Source organism: Capsicum annuum, chromosome 9, assembly GCF_002878395.1.
Source record: "Capsicum annuum cultivar UCD-10X-F1 chromosome 9, UCD10Xv1.1, whole genome shotgun sequence".
In the NCBI taxonomy this organism is placed as follows: Eukaryota; Viridiplantae; Streptophyta; class Magnoliopsida; order Solanales; family Solanaceae; genus Capsicum; species Capsicum annuum.
The window spans coordinates 212,103,413-212,117,333 of NC_061119.1; the positions used below are offsets into that span (position 1 = coordinate 212,103,413).

A 13,921-nucleotide genomic window follows, 5' to 3' on the forward strand; every position below is an offset into this window, starting at 1 on the left:
AAAACAGAAGAGGGTATCCTGTTTATTAAGTAAGTGGCAGCGAGTACACATTCACCCCAATATATAGTGGGGAGTTTTGATTGGAAAAGTAAGGATCTTGATGTTTCTAAAAGGTGCTTATCTTTCCTTTCCACAACACCATTTTGTTGAGGTGTGTGAGGAATGGTTGTTTTGTGAAGAATACCATTTTTAGCAAAAAAGGAAGAATCTTCAAGGCTACTACCCAATTCATAAGCATTATCAGATGTATTGAAATGTACTTTAACCATAGATACAAAAGTTTTAATAATGGAAAGAGCATTACTTTTGCAAGTAAGAAGATGGGTCTATGTGACTCTGGTAAAATCATCAACAAGAGTGAGAAAATATATGTTACCAGAGTATGTTTTAGTGTGGTATGGTCCCCAAATGTCAATGTGAACTAATTGGAAAGGAAGAGTGGAATGAATAGTGCTGTGGAGAAAAGGAAGTCTTTGTTTTCTAGTTAAGGGACAGACATTACATGTAAAAGTTTAACTTGGAGAAAGCTGAGACTGAAGAGAAGGAATGGATTTCATTTTATGATAAGGCATGTGACCAAGTCTCTGGTGCCAAAATACATCCATTTTATTAGAAATATGTGAAGAATTACAATAAGAGGGAATCACAGGTGGGATATCGTGAGATACATTGACAGAATTTGAAATATGTGTACAACTAGAAGCAGAAACTTGAGAAACAGCAGACTGGTGATCAGGTACTGGAGAAGCAGAGGGAGCAGCATGATAGTAGTATAATCCATTGACAGCATTACCAATTTCCAGTGGCCTCTTCAGAGAAGGGCCCTGTAAATGACAAGAAGTGACATAAAATAAAGCTAAGCATGAAATATGTTTGAGTAGTTGATATATAGAAAGTAGGTTAAAATGGAAAGAGGGAACTAACAAAATATTATCTAAAGTAATGTCATCCCTTAAGAGCAAGGACCCAGTAGATACTACTTTGACTTTGTATCCATTAGGTAAGGTAATCAAAAAAGGATGAGCTAAAGGTTGTAAGTTGTGAAAGAGGTGTTTATGGAGAGTCATATAATTAGAGGCACCTGAGTCTAGAACCCAGGAGGTAGGGAGTAATTGGGAAGAAGCATATACACTATAGCCAGCAGAAGTAAAAACTGAGCTATTATACGAACCTGCAAAGTGAGCAAACCCAGAATTCTCTGCATGATCAAGCTAAGGAGGATTCATGGGAGAAATCTGAGCTTGTTGGAAAAGACTCATGAGGTGATTATATTATTCCTTGCTAAAACCATGAGAAGAGTTCTCTTTGTAGTGGTTTGAACGTGGCTTGATATCAGGATCTGGATCTGATAGCTGAACACAGGAAGCAGAGGATTTCTTATTCTTGGTGAACTTGAAATCAGGAGGGAATCCATGAAGACTATAACAGGTGTCAATAGTATGACCATGCTTCTTGTAATATTTGCATGTCTGTGATCCATGGAACTGTTTAATAGTGCTAAAATTGAACTTTTGATGAAAAGGTCTATTACCAGAATTAGAGACAGGAGCAGAGGCACTAAATGATACCGAGTCACTAGAGAAATGAGGTAGACCAGATTGAGATTCCTTTTGGCTTTCATCTTATTGAAGGAGAGCATATACTTTACTGATAGATGGCAGAGGTGTCATCATCAGGGTATTGCTCTTAACAGTGGAGTACCCTTCATTCAAGCCTCTAAGAAATTGGAACAATTGTTGATCATGAATGAACTTGGACAATGCACCACATGTGGACTCAGGACCAACATAAAAGGCATTCAGTTCATCCCAGAGAGACCTCATCTTAGTGAAATAAGCAGCTATGCTTGAAGACCCTTGAACAGTTGAATTAATTTCCTTTTGAATATAGATATACCTAGACCCATTAGAGTGACCATACCTATCATTTATGTCTTTCCATACATCTCTAGCAGTAGGAAGACACATAACACTAACAGCAATATCTCGTGAGAGAGAATTTATGATCCAAGCTTTAACCATATGATCACACCTTTCCCAGAACTGGAAATATGGATTGTGAGAGTCAAGTTGAGGAAATTTTCCATTTACCATTCCCAACTTATTTTTGGCAGACAAGGATGTGATCATGTTATTTCTCCAAATAGCATAACCAGAGCCATTGAACGGTATAGGAACTAACTGATGGCTAGGACTCTCAGAAGGATGGATGTAATAACGATGAGAAGGGTCCAAAGATAACTCTTCAAGCCCAGCAGTACCAGTTGAGGCGTTAGTAGTACTAGTACTAGGAGTTGTCATCCTAGTGATTTACAAAGATATGAAACAACAACTATTTCCAGTACTAGGACTAATGACAAAAGCAAATTACAAGTAAGATTAATCCACCACAACAATCTACAGATCTAGATAAAGACCATACATGAACAGATCTACAATAGTAAATCCACGACAACAAAGTGCAGATCCAGATAAAACACCATACGAAAATAGATATACTATAACATCGTCCTTAATGAGCACAAAAAGAACAAATCAACCCTAAATGAAGCATTTTCAACCGGAAATTCAATGTTGAATAGATCAGGGACGAGGAAAATATTAACAAAGAAGTCGCAGGTACTATTTACCGGTCTCTTTCATACACCTGAAAGAGAAAAGGTCTTCGGCAATAGATTTAAACCAAACTTCAAACGTCGTCTGTTTATACCGTCGTAACGAACCCACACGATTTCGCCATTAACAGGTAAGATCGGAAAGCGAAGGAAGAAGAGAGGATCCATCTACACGCTCTGATACCATGTTATTATGAAGATACGATGAGCTCCATTGACAATCATTGAAGAACCTAGAAGGTTCGAGAACAATCAGATGAAGAAGAGAGAGAATTTTTCTTTTATTGAATGGAGAGTCAAAATATCTGTCTGCTCTACTACCTCCACTAACTCAACTATATATATATATATACACTTGTACTGGGCCGAGTTATGGTATTGTTACATTGGGTTGGACAAAAAATTAACTGGGCTAACTATTACAGCTGAAATTCCAAAAATGAACATGTATATATGTAAGTAACTGTATAAGAAAAATACAGAATGTGTATGTTACATAATAGCTCCAACACTGCATTAGGTGCTTCTGTATCTCATGTGTTTCTACTTGTCGTTTGAGTTGTGATGTATCAGTGAAGCGCTTTGTTAGTTGTTTCTTATGTACTAATGAACTTGAACAAAAGTAGAAAACTATTTTTGTTTCAACAAAGACAAAGAAAAACACTAAGTGATTTCGTCCCATCTATTCTAGTCTTGGTGGACAGAGTTACTTGGTACGTGTTGCTGGTGGGAGGCGATAGATATCCCGTGAAATTAGACGAGTTTATGTATCCCTACTTCTCGAGGAATCCATATATGTGCTAAGCCAATACAAAGGGCTCCAACTAAGAACAATCGATTTACAAATTTTATTAACCACAAAATTTAGTGTGCGACACCAAATCTTTTTAATGGGTTTTCTTTCGAATCTTTCCCAGTCAAAGTGCTTATGGAGTCTTTGTAGCAACAAAGCCATAGAATTTAGGCTGTGTTCGGTATGGAGAAAATATTTTTCGAATTTCTCGTTCGATTGGTTAAAAAATTTTAAAAATAAGTTGCTTAAAAAAGGGAAAATGACTTTCTTAGCTAAAGTAGGAAAATAAGTTCGACGAGTGGCATTCACACTGATCATGTCCTCCCCGATGTCTCCCTTCCCTCCAACGCACTTCATTTTCACCCTCCAATACACCAACAGAGTCATTTGAATGTTCTTGTTGATTAAACAAGACCAATAGTCGTTCCCCTGCTCTCACGCAAAGCGAAAGTTTTAGTACATTGGGTTGTTGTTTTACCAAATAAGAGCATATTGAGTTTGAGAACAATCGAAACCCCTAGTGGCAAAAATGAGTTGAGAATGTCTCTCAAATCTTTAATCAATTAAAAGTGATAAATGGGTCCCATAATATTATTAAGTTAAAAAGGTAAAGTCGTTCAAACAATTGGAGACAGTTGTTCGATAACTGCATTGGTTGTCTCAATAGCTATCAAAGTTGTCGACCAACTTCACCCAGTTGGCAAACAACTTTGCACAGTTGTTGGACTACTTCTATATAATTGTTGAGATAACTTTTATAGTTGTTGGAGAGAAAATGTCAAAATAAAAAACTGGAAAAAAAAATTATACTTTTACCTAGTTTTTTAAAACTTGGAAGGGGAGTTTTGGAGTAATTGGCAAAGTTGTTGTCATGTGACCGTGTGGTTACGGATTCAAGCCTTAGAAATAGACTCTGAAAGAAATGCAAGGTAAGATTGCGTACAATATACTCTTGTGGTGGATCCCTTTCCCGAACCCTGAACGTAGCGGAAGCTTTAGTGCACCAAGTTGCCCTTTGCCTAGTTTAATTTTTAAAACTTAAAGAATCCTCACTTAATTGACAAACTTATTTGTCATTGTTAGTAGCCGTTTGGCCAAAGAAATTATTTCTTTCCGGAAAATTATTTTACTTTAGTAAAAAAAAGTGAAAATACACTCCGTTTGGCTATGAATTTTCCAACTCCAACTCCGAAAAATTATTTGAAAAGTGAAAACAAATTTTACTTGTTTTCACTTTTTCCACTCATACTTCTCTCACAAAATTTCAAAAATAACATTAATTTATATTCTTGGTCAAACACAACTTCAACTCCAACTTCATCTTTAACTCTAACTACAACTCCAAAAAAAAATAATTTTCATGATCAAACAGGACCTTAATTCAAAATCCCAACTCTTTTACCCCCACTGACCAGCTAATGTGAAAATACTATCCAAGCTACTCAATTTTTTTCTTAGCTCTGGATTATATTTTAGATGCAAGTTATATACAACGCCGATAACAATAACATACTCAATTTATTCCTATACAGTAAGATTTGGCGAGGATAGATGTACGCAGTTTGTATTACTACTACAAAGATGAGATACAGAGATTGTTTTTGATAGAATCTCGACTCGAAACAAAATACAATGCAAAAAAAATATAAAAGAAATACAAAAGACAATTAGAAATAGCACAACAACAGATAATAACAGAATAATACCACCACAAAATAACACTAAAGCAATCTACCAGGAACTAACACATATTAACAAGAACTCAAGAACAAAAAACTACACGCATAGCACATGGACTACTAATAAGTACAACGCTCCTATACTAGCTTGAATGCACTCCAATTTCAATTTTTAAATTCTAAACTTTTCAACTTCATAAAATAACCTTATTTAAATTATACTCATGTTTAAATCATATTTCATATTCCCTCCATCCCAAATTATGTGTCGTTATTTCCTTTTTGGTCCATCCCAAAAAGAATGTCGTCTTTCCTTATTTGGTAAGTTTTTAAATACACAATTACAATTTTACCCTTAGTGATCCCACTTACTTTAAACACTACTCCCTCCGTTTCAAAAAAAATGATCTACTTTGACTTGACACAAAATTTAAGAAAATAAAAAAGACTTTTGAATCTTGTGGCCTTAAATTAAAGTTGTGTCAAATGTACTAAAATATCCTTTAATCTTGTGGTTCTAAACATGTCATGTGGAAAGTTGAAATTAAAGTATTGTCAAAAAATGAAAGGGATCATTCTTTTTTAAACGGACTAAAAAGAAAAGTAGGTCTTTTTTTAAAACGGAGGAAGTATTACTTTTTATTTATTTATTTTTTCAATTAAAAGTGGTTCCACTTGATTTTAAATACTATTACTTCTTTTTTATTTATTTTTTTAGGAAGGATAATTTTATAACTTTAACGAAATCAATACTTATTTCTTAAATATCATGTCCGATCAAATGACGACATAATTTAGGACGAAAAAAATATTTCTTTAAAAAAATACATTCTAAATTCTAAATATTTACTACGAAAATATACTAAACACAAATTCTAACTCCAACTTCAAATTTTTTAAATAAAATGATTTTTTTTCTTTCCATTGCCAAACTCCTACTAAACTAATTGGAAAAGAAAGTTGAGAAATAGTTTTTGTTTGAATTAGAATCAAAATAAATGCAAAAATTCCCAACCATTAGTTTCTATGGCCAATATTTATTACACGACCCCCAAACACATCCTTTAAAAACATTATTGTACAAAACAAAAACAAATAAAAACAAATGGCCACCTCACAACTTTCCGACCACATTTTCCGGCCATCATTTCACCGGCGACCAATTTTCCGGCAATGCCACCTCACTTCAATTTTCCTAACACCACCAAAAAACACAAAAATAAAAACAATTAAATCACAAAAAAAAATCAAATATGTTATTTATCAAAGTTTAGTTGATAAACAAAGTCCACTAATAAAAAGTCCAACAGTTGATATGAAAAAATTAGTGGAATTTTTGTATGAAGATTTGCCACATTTATTTGATGATCAAGGAATTGATTGTATGGCTTATGATGATTATGTGAAATTTAGAGATCCAATTACTAAACATGATACAATTGATGGTTATTTATTTAATATTGCCATGTTGAAGCAATTGTTTAGGCCTGATTTTCAACTTTATTGGGTTAAACAGGTTAGTATTTACTTCCTCTATTTCGTATTACTTGTCTATTGACCTGACACAATTCTTAAGAAAATTTTAACTGTGTATGTTACTAAATTAACTATTAGTAATAAGTTTGACTAATACTGTTGCAGTTATTTAATGCTCCCTCCGTTCCATGTCAAATTTCTTAATTTATTAAGACAATTTTTTTTTATGTTTTATCTTTTGCATTAATTATTTTTTTTTAAAAATTAAAATATAAATATTATTTGATAGGAATATTATGGTAAATTAATCCGATTATTAATTATTTTTCTTTATTAATGTGTATCTCAATTTGATATGGATAATTTAGGATTACGACTAAGAATAGGATAGAAAAATAATACCCTTTGTTTACTTTTACTTGTCATTATTTTACTTTTTGAGGTTTTATGAACTTTCACCAATATTTTAAGATGTATAATTTAATAATTTAAATTTAAAATTTAGATGATTGAAAATTATGGGAAAATTGATATAAGTTGCAACCCTTTTCATGTTAATAGGATGAAAAAAATATATATTACAATGTTAGTCAAAGTTCAGATTGAATACGAAAAGTGAAATAGTGACAAGTATAAGTGAACGGAGGAAGTGATAAAACTCTCTTCATTTAAAAAAGTTTTAGTTACAACTTACATGTATTTTACTGAAGTAACATTATTAATGAAGATTTGTAATTCTCGGTTTAGCGTTTAACTTCTATATGCAAATGGTGTAATATATTTTATTCAATCAGCTCAGATAACTATAAGGAACCGTCCATAAATGCAATGGCGGATGTACATGTATTCCAGGAGGTCATCCGAACCCCCTTCATCGAAAAATTATACTATTTTTACATGGTAAAAAAAAAAATTTATCTATAAATAATAGAGGCTAAACCCCCTTCGACTAGTCCGTATATGTACTACTGAATTCCTTCACTGAAAATCCTGGATTCTCCCATGCATAAATGAGTGTTAGGAGTATCTTTGGAAATTGGTTAGAGGCCTTGGGTTTGGATCCCAAGTGCTGTTAGTATTTGTCCTGAATTTGCTAGTGAATTCTACCATAATTGTGTTCAGTAGAGGAGCCAGGATATTCACCGAAAGGTTTATAAGTGAACATCCGAACCAACCGAAGGGGGTTCAACATCTAATATATATACATAAGAAATAATTTTAACTATGCATAATATATATATACCATAATTGTGTTTTACTGAGGTTTTCTTGGTGGAAAAGATTGATGATAAATTTGGTTAGCATCAAATTTATCGCCTTCTAGGTTTCCAGTTGTTAGCTTCCGCATGGCGCTCTGATTATTTCAATCTCAACGGGTGTAGAAGCGAGTTGCCTTTGTTAGGGGGCGTTTTACTCCTCAATGTGAAATTTTCCGGTGAGAGTGCAGATTTAGTCGGGCCTCAACGTGGGTACCAAACACCAGTTGAGAAATTTAACCAAAAAATTGCAGTATCACACATATTTTAGTAATTACTCTGGCAGAATATCATATCACTTCCCTGAAGGGGAGCCTTGGAGTAATTAGTAAAGTTGTTGTCACGTAACCACGAGGTCACGGGTTCAAGCCTTGAAAACAGCCTCTGGCAGAAATGGAAGGTAAGGCTGCGTACAATACACCCTTGTGTTGGGCCCTTCCTCAGACACCGCGCATAGCGGTAGCTTTAGTGCACCGCCCCTGCTTTTTTTTTTTTTTTTTTAAAAGAATATTACTCCCCTGGGCTGTTTGTTAAATGAGGAGAAACAGATGAACTCATGAACTGGACCAAGGGAAAGGACCTGTCTTTAGTTATCTTAACTGTTCAATTGACTCAACATAAACCAAATCAACTAGGCTTTAATACTAAACTAGTTGGCGCACCGCCATATAAAGGGCAGCCTGATTCACTAAAGCTCCTGCTATGCACAGGTTTGAGGAAGAGCTCCACCACAAGGGTGTATTGTACACAGTCTTACCTTGCATTTTTGCCAAAGTCTGTTTCTTGGTCACATGGCAACAACTTTACCAGTTACTCAATCACATGACGCACTGCTATATGAATTCTGTATATCCATCCTGCTCATTCAATGGTTGAAGATTCATCATAATTTTAGTATTTTCAAGTGTTTTTAATCTACTGTAATCCTCCTCCTTTGTCTGGTCAGTTGACCGACTATGTTTTATGAAGCTTGCATATGTTGAGTTAGATTGTGGAAACGAAAACGAGCAATCATTAAAAAAATGACTCATGAATAATTGTAAATGTAGTGCTTCTTTAACAGTTCGTATGGACTGCGTACACTTTACCCTTCCTAGACCCCGTTTTGTGGGAATACACTGGGTATGTTGTTGTTGTTGGTAACAATTTGTAATGTGTTGCTTTGGTATCGGATGCATTTAATCTGGTTACGTTTTGCTGCCTAACTTGTGTTTTTAAGGAATGTAATGCACATAGATTGTGAACTTGAATTTTTTCGAGTGATTGAGTTTGTTGTAGACAGGGCCCTATGAGATAACTACAAGATGGACTATGGTGATGAAGTTCGTTCTTCTTCCATGGAAACCTGAATTAGTCTTCACAGGGACTTCCATTATGGGCGTCAATCCAGAAACAAACAAGTTTAACAGCCACGTGGTTTGATTCTTCGCTCTTCCTCGATGCAAATTCAAAATAATTATATCAACCTTGCGAATTAGTTACCGACTCTTGTTGAAATCTGTAGGACTATTGGGATTCGATTCAGAATAATGATTACTTTTCTCTAGAAGGTCTGGTCGATGTCATAAAACAGGTGCGCTATCGAATTGGTTAAGTTAATGCTTTCAAGCCATGTTGCTCGGACTCTCCAAAAATGCTGCCTCACCATGTTGGATCCTCTAAAAATGCACTATCCAACACGCACCTAGCGTCATTTTTGAGGTGTCACGGCAACATAGCGCTTTCCAAGTTCGTGGACCTTATTTTTAATTTGGAATGCAATTTCGGAGCAGTTAAGAATTTACAAGACTCCAGACTTGGAAACGCCCAGTTATCAGATACTTCGAAGAACAGCAGTTTACGAGGTTCGTAGTTTTTTATCTTATAGCATCATACTTCGAGCTAAGAACCTCTATTTTGTTTCAGATTTTTGGATGGTTTCTACTACTTTTAGCCTATGTTGCTCGGATCTTCCAAAAAATTTAGCTGAATGATTGCATTAAGAGTTTTAAGGCTTTAAAAGAGATGAATCCGGGATTTAAAGGTAGTAGGTCCACCGCTTGCTAGTTGCTATCAATACCTCTTTTAGAAGTTCTACTTAAATTTCCATATACATAAGTTTTGAGTTCACGATAGTTAGTGCACATCGACCGTGCAATGCATAGAGCATTGTTGTTCAGTTCAAGGGTGAATGACAACACCCAACTAATGTTCTTAAATTTACGATGTGGAATGCTCGTAACTTTCATTTGTGTAATACAGGTAAGGAAATATGATCCTTTCATAGTTGTAGAAACAGAAGCCGACAATCTCGCAGGAAATAGAGGTTTCAATGATGTTGCTGGGTGAGATAAGCTGCTTCTTTTTCTTGTTTCAAAAATAATCTTCTGTGGTGTTTTGTGATTCTGATTGATATATCGATATTAACTCATCTATGTATAGGTACATATTTGGCAAAAATTCTACGACAGAGAAGATACCGATGACTACTCCTGTCTTCACTCAGGCATTTGATGCTGAAAAATCTAAAGTATCAATCCAAATAGTTCTTCCATCGGATAAATCTTTGAGCAGGTAACTCGTTTTCTTAGTTAACATACGCGAAAACATCTCACACTAGAGTGAAAGTAGTGAGGAGTCTTTGTCCTGACGAAGAATGTGCATGTGTAAGCGCAGATGCAGATCGAGACTTTGAACTTAATAGATTCATGAGATTCTTAGCACTGATCTTATTAATTATGCTTTCGACAGTGTGGGTTCAAATTTCAATATTTTTTCTTCTCACTTATAAATCTATGTTGTGCTGAAAATACTGGTATCAATTGAATCCATAAGTCATAAGCCTCGACAGCTTCTGTGTAAACGTTGAACTTTAGTTCTTTACGTTGTCCAAATGAGAACTATGGAGTCTAATGCTTTATTTTGAATAGCTTACCAGCTCCAAATAAAGAAGGTATTAGCTTAAGGAAAACGGAAGGAGGCATTGCTGCTGCAATAAAATTTAGTGGAAAACCAACAGATGATATTGTTCGAGAAAAGGAGAAACAACTCCGATCCAGTCTTATAAAAGCCGGTCTCAAACCAAAATCGGGTTGTATGCTTGCTCGATACAATGATCCTGGTCGCACGTGGAACTTTATAATGGTATGTTCTATGTTCTGGAGGATTGTTTAGTTCATTGCATCCCTATTTAAGTTCCTCTTTTGCTTTTCGAAAACAGATCATTTCTTGTTCTTTCGATTATCTGCTCCTTCAATATGAACCATACCCTTCCCTTACATGATAGATATATATCTAGCTAGCTCTTTATAATGTCACTAGAGATTTTGGACTAAAAAATTGAGATAAGCATCTAGTACCCCTCGAACTATGGCCAAAGTTGCTACTGTTATTTCGTTTGTACTTCGGGTACACAGAATTTGTATATTACAACACCAACTTCAACTTGAGTTCAAGTATAAACAAGAACACAATGAAGTATATCAAATATCCTCAACACAAGATCAAAATGACCTTTTCAAGAGGTGTATTTTATTTTGCAGAAATTAAGATGAAACAGAAAATAGCCAAGTCGTCCGAATTCACGGATTTTCCTTAAGGAAATAATCCTCCTCACTGTACCCGAGGTTGTGGAATTTTTCCTCCCAGGATAAAATGGCTAACAGACCAACAGTAGCGGTACCTCAAACGGTTGGAATATCTTCGAACTCACAGAACGTTTTGAGTGATCACACAGAATATTTTTGAGACAAGAAGAGAGTTTTTAATCTGAAAATTTCGTGCTAAACCTGTGGAAAAAACCAAGTTTATATAGCCACAACATGCCTCTTCTGAAAAGAGGCAATGGTTCACTCCAAAGGTTACACCTTTGCTGTAAGTTCATGTCTGTTCATCAAAGATTGTATCTTTTCCTAAACAGTCTTCTCATTTCATGAATCAGTGTGTCACTTCATTGAAGGATTACATCCTTCTGAAGCATCATTTCGAACCATTGCAACCTTCTGTAGCCTCAGTTCAGAACAATGTATCATTTCTGAAGCACTAGTTCGAAATCACTTGAAACAGTGCAACTGTTACCGCATGTATATATAAATGGAGGTCCGAAACTGCAGAAAAATTTTTACTGCATTTTTCCTTGGCATTCTTCGGAATTCAAATAATGTTTGTCCAAAAAGATAGATCTCATTGATCGATCATTTGCCAAATACAAATTCGAAGCCGAGCGAGCGACGACGGCGCGAGGCATCTATTATTTCTTGGCCAAATACAAATTCGAAGCCGAGCAAGCGACGACGGCGCGAGGCATCTATTATTTCTTGCCGCACTTGCCATGTGAAGTAAGTGTTCTTGATTATAAACACTTTCAAGTTCTCTTCTTCCACCAATGTGGGAGAAAGAGTAAACTTTCTAATGTGGGAGTACACTTTCTATTTTAGTGTCTCGTTTGCCGAAGCTGAGCCGAGCGACGAGGATGACGGCGTGAGGCATCTATTATTTCTTACCTCACTTGCCATGTGGAGTAAGTGTTCTTGATTATAAACACTTTCAAGTTCTCTTCTTCCACCAATGTGGGAGAAAGAGTAAACTTTCTAATTTGGGAGTACACTTTCCATTTTAGTGTCTCCTTCCCCTTCACGATTTTATTCTCCATTTTTCCATTCACTCTTCTTTCATATACTATGAACCCAACAGTTAACGACACACTCCAACTTCATAGGGGTCACCCCTATTACCCCTTGAACTCAATTTTAGCATATTTTTGTCACCCTTTTGTGCTGAGATGGCACCTTTATTACATAAAATGAGGTCCACGTCAGCTAAAAAGGTTGACAAAAGGTGTGACGTCAACACAAAAGGATGACAAAAATACACTAAAATTGAGTTCAAGGGGTAATAGGACCCCATGAAGTTGGAGTGTGTCGTAGCAAATTTGGACATTGTTTAGGGATACTAGATGCTTTACTCTGAAAAATTTAAGATGTATATACATGAACATGCCTTGTAATCTATGTTGCTCGAATACTTCGAAAATGTCGACAGGTGCATATTGGATCATGGTCCTCCAAAAGTAGTGCACGAAGGATCCGACACGGGTACCAGCGTTTTTTTATAGAGTCCAAACAATATAGCCTGTAATCATCTGGATGATGTAATCATCTGGATGATTAAAGCTACATGTCTCAGATAATGTGAACCCAACTATTATTGTATATATAACTTGAGGTTGATGTAGTAACCCATAAACTTCAAATAGTAAATTCACTTCTGCATTTTAAGGTCATTTTGTGTCTAATCCCTTTTTTTGTTTTTTGATCTTTGGACTTGTAGAGGAATGAAGTTCTGATATGGCTTGAAGACTTCAAGCTGGACTAAGACTTGGATATTTTTGGTGTTCATTATATATTGGTTCCCATCCCCAATGGTCTATCGGGGACAACCTCTCCTACCCCACAGAGGTCAGAGGTGGGAGTAAGGTCTGCGTATACCCTAACCTCCTAGATCCCACCTGTGGAACGACTATGGCAAAGGATGTAACAAAAGCAAGAAATTATGATTTATGGTCTCCAAAGTATGTTAGAATTTTAAGTTTTATGCACTAGCGGTGTAATTTTGTTTTTTAATTTCGTGGTGTATAACCGGGCCAACTTGCATGCACCTTGATACTTCATTAGATATGTGTTACCTTCTAACAACATAGATATCAAATAACTTTGTCCACCTATATTGTTAATAGGTTGATAGAACCACATAACCTAGTATTTCAATTGGTAACTTGATCAGAAGGACAGCTCTAAACATGTTATAATTGGTTAAACTACTACCACCATGTGAAATCTTTTTATCAGTGTATATAACTTAAATCGATCATATTATAAGGACATATTTCCCTTGAGAAATGAATCTGCCGCTTTTTTTCCTTCATTTGAGGCGGATCTTGGTTAAGTTTTATGGATTCAACTGTATTCATTTTCCTATTTTTTTCACTTCAATCATGATTAATACGTATATTTAGGGGTGGTTGCTTTAGGCTCAAAAAATTTAATATGAATTTTATGATTTTAATTTCACTTAAAAATTATAAAATATAAAAAATATAAAATTTAAATTTAAAAAAAAAAAAAGA

At 35.2% G+C, this 13,921-nt stretch overlaps 2 protein-coding genes across 3 annotated transcripts; one reads left to right on the forward strand and one right to left on the reverse strand.

The window, feature by feature from the left end:
• Positions 1-512: 512 nt before the first annotated feature.
• On the reverse strand, positions 513-2,300 carry LOC107841163. Its single transcript, XM_047396387.1, has 4 exons — positions 1,702-2,300; positions 1,289-1,524; positions 1,095-1,171; positions 513-824 (listed from the first exon to the last, which is right to left on the reverse strand). The coding sequence occupies exons 1-4, from the start codon at positions 2,298-2,300 to the stop codon at positions 513-515; spliced, it is 1,224 nt and encodes a 407-aa protein (XP_047252343.1).
• Positions 2,301-6,117: 3,817 nt separating this feature from the next.
• LOC107841104 (heme-binding-like protein At3g10130, chloroplastic) lies at positions 6,118-13,515 on the forward strand. Of its 2 annotated transcripts, none has more exons than XM_016685105.2 (8): positions 6,118-6,602; positions 9,097-9,234; positions 9,323-9,391; positions 9,591-9,662; positions 10,060-10,142; positions 10,240-10,371; positions 10,728-10,941; positions 13,126-13,515. In XM_016685105.2, the coding sequence occupies exons 1-8, from the start codon at positions 6,192-6,194 to the stop codon at positions 13,168-13,170; spliced, it is 1,164 nt and encodes a 387-aa protein (XP_016540591.1). In that variant the 5' UTR covers positions 6,118-6,191; the 3' UTR covers positions 13,171-13,515. The 2 variants fall into 2 exon arrangements, with proteins under 2 accessions (XP_016540591.1, XP_016540592.1); XM_016685106.2 differs by having other exon boundaries at positions 6,464-6,602; positions 9,101-9,234.
• The last annotated feature ends 406 nt before the right edge of the window (positions 13,516-13,921 follow it).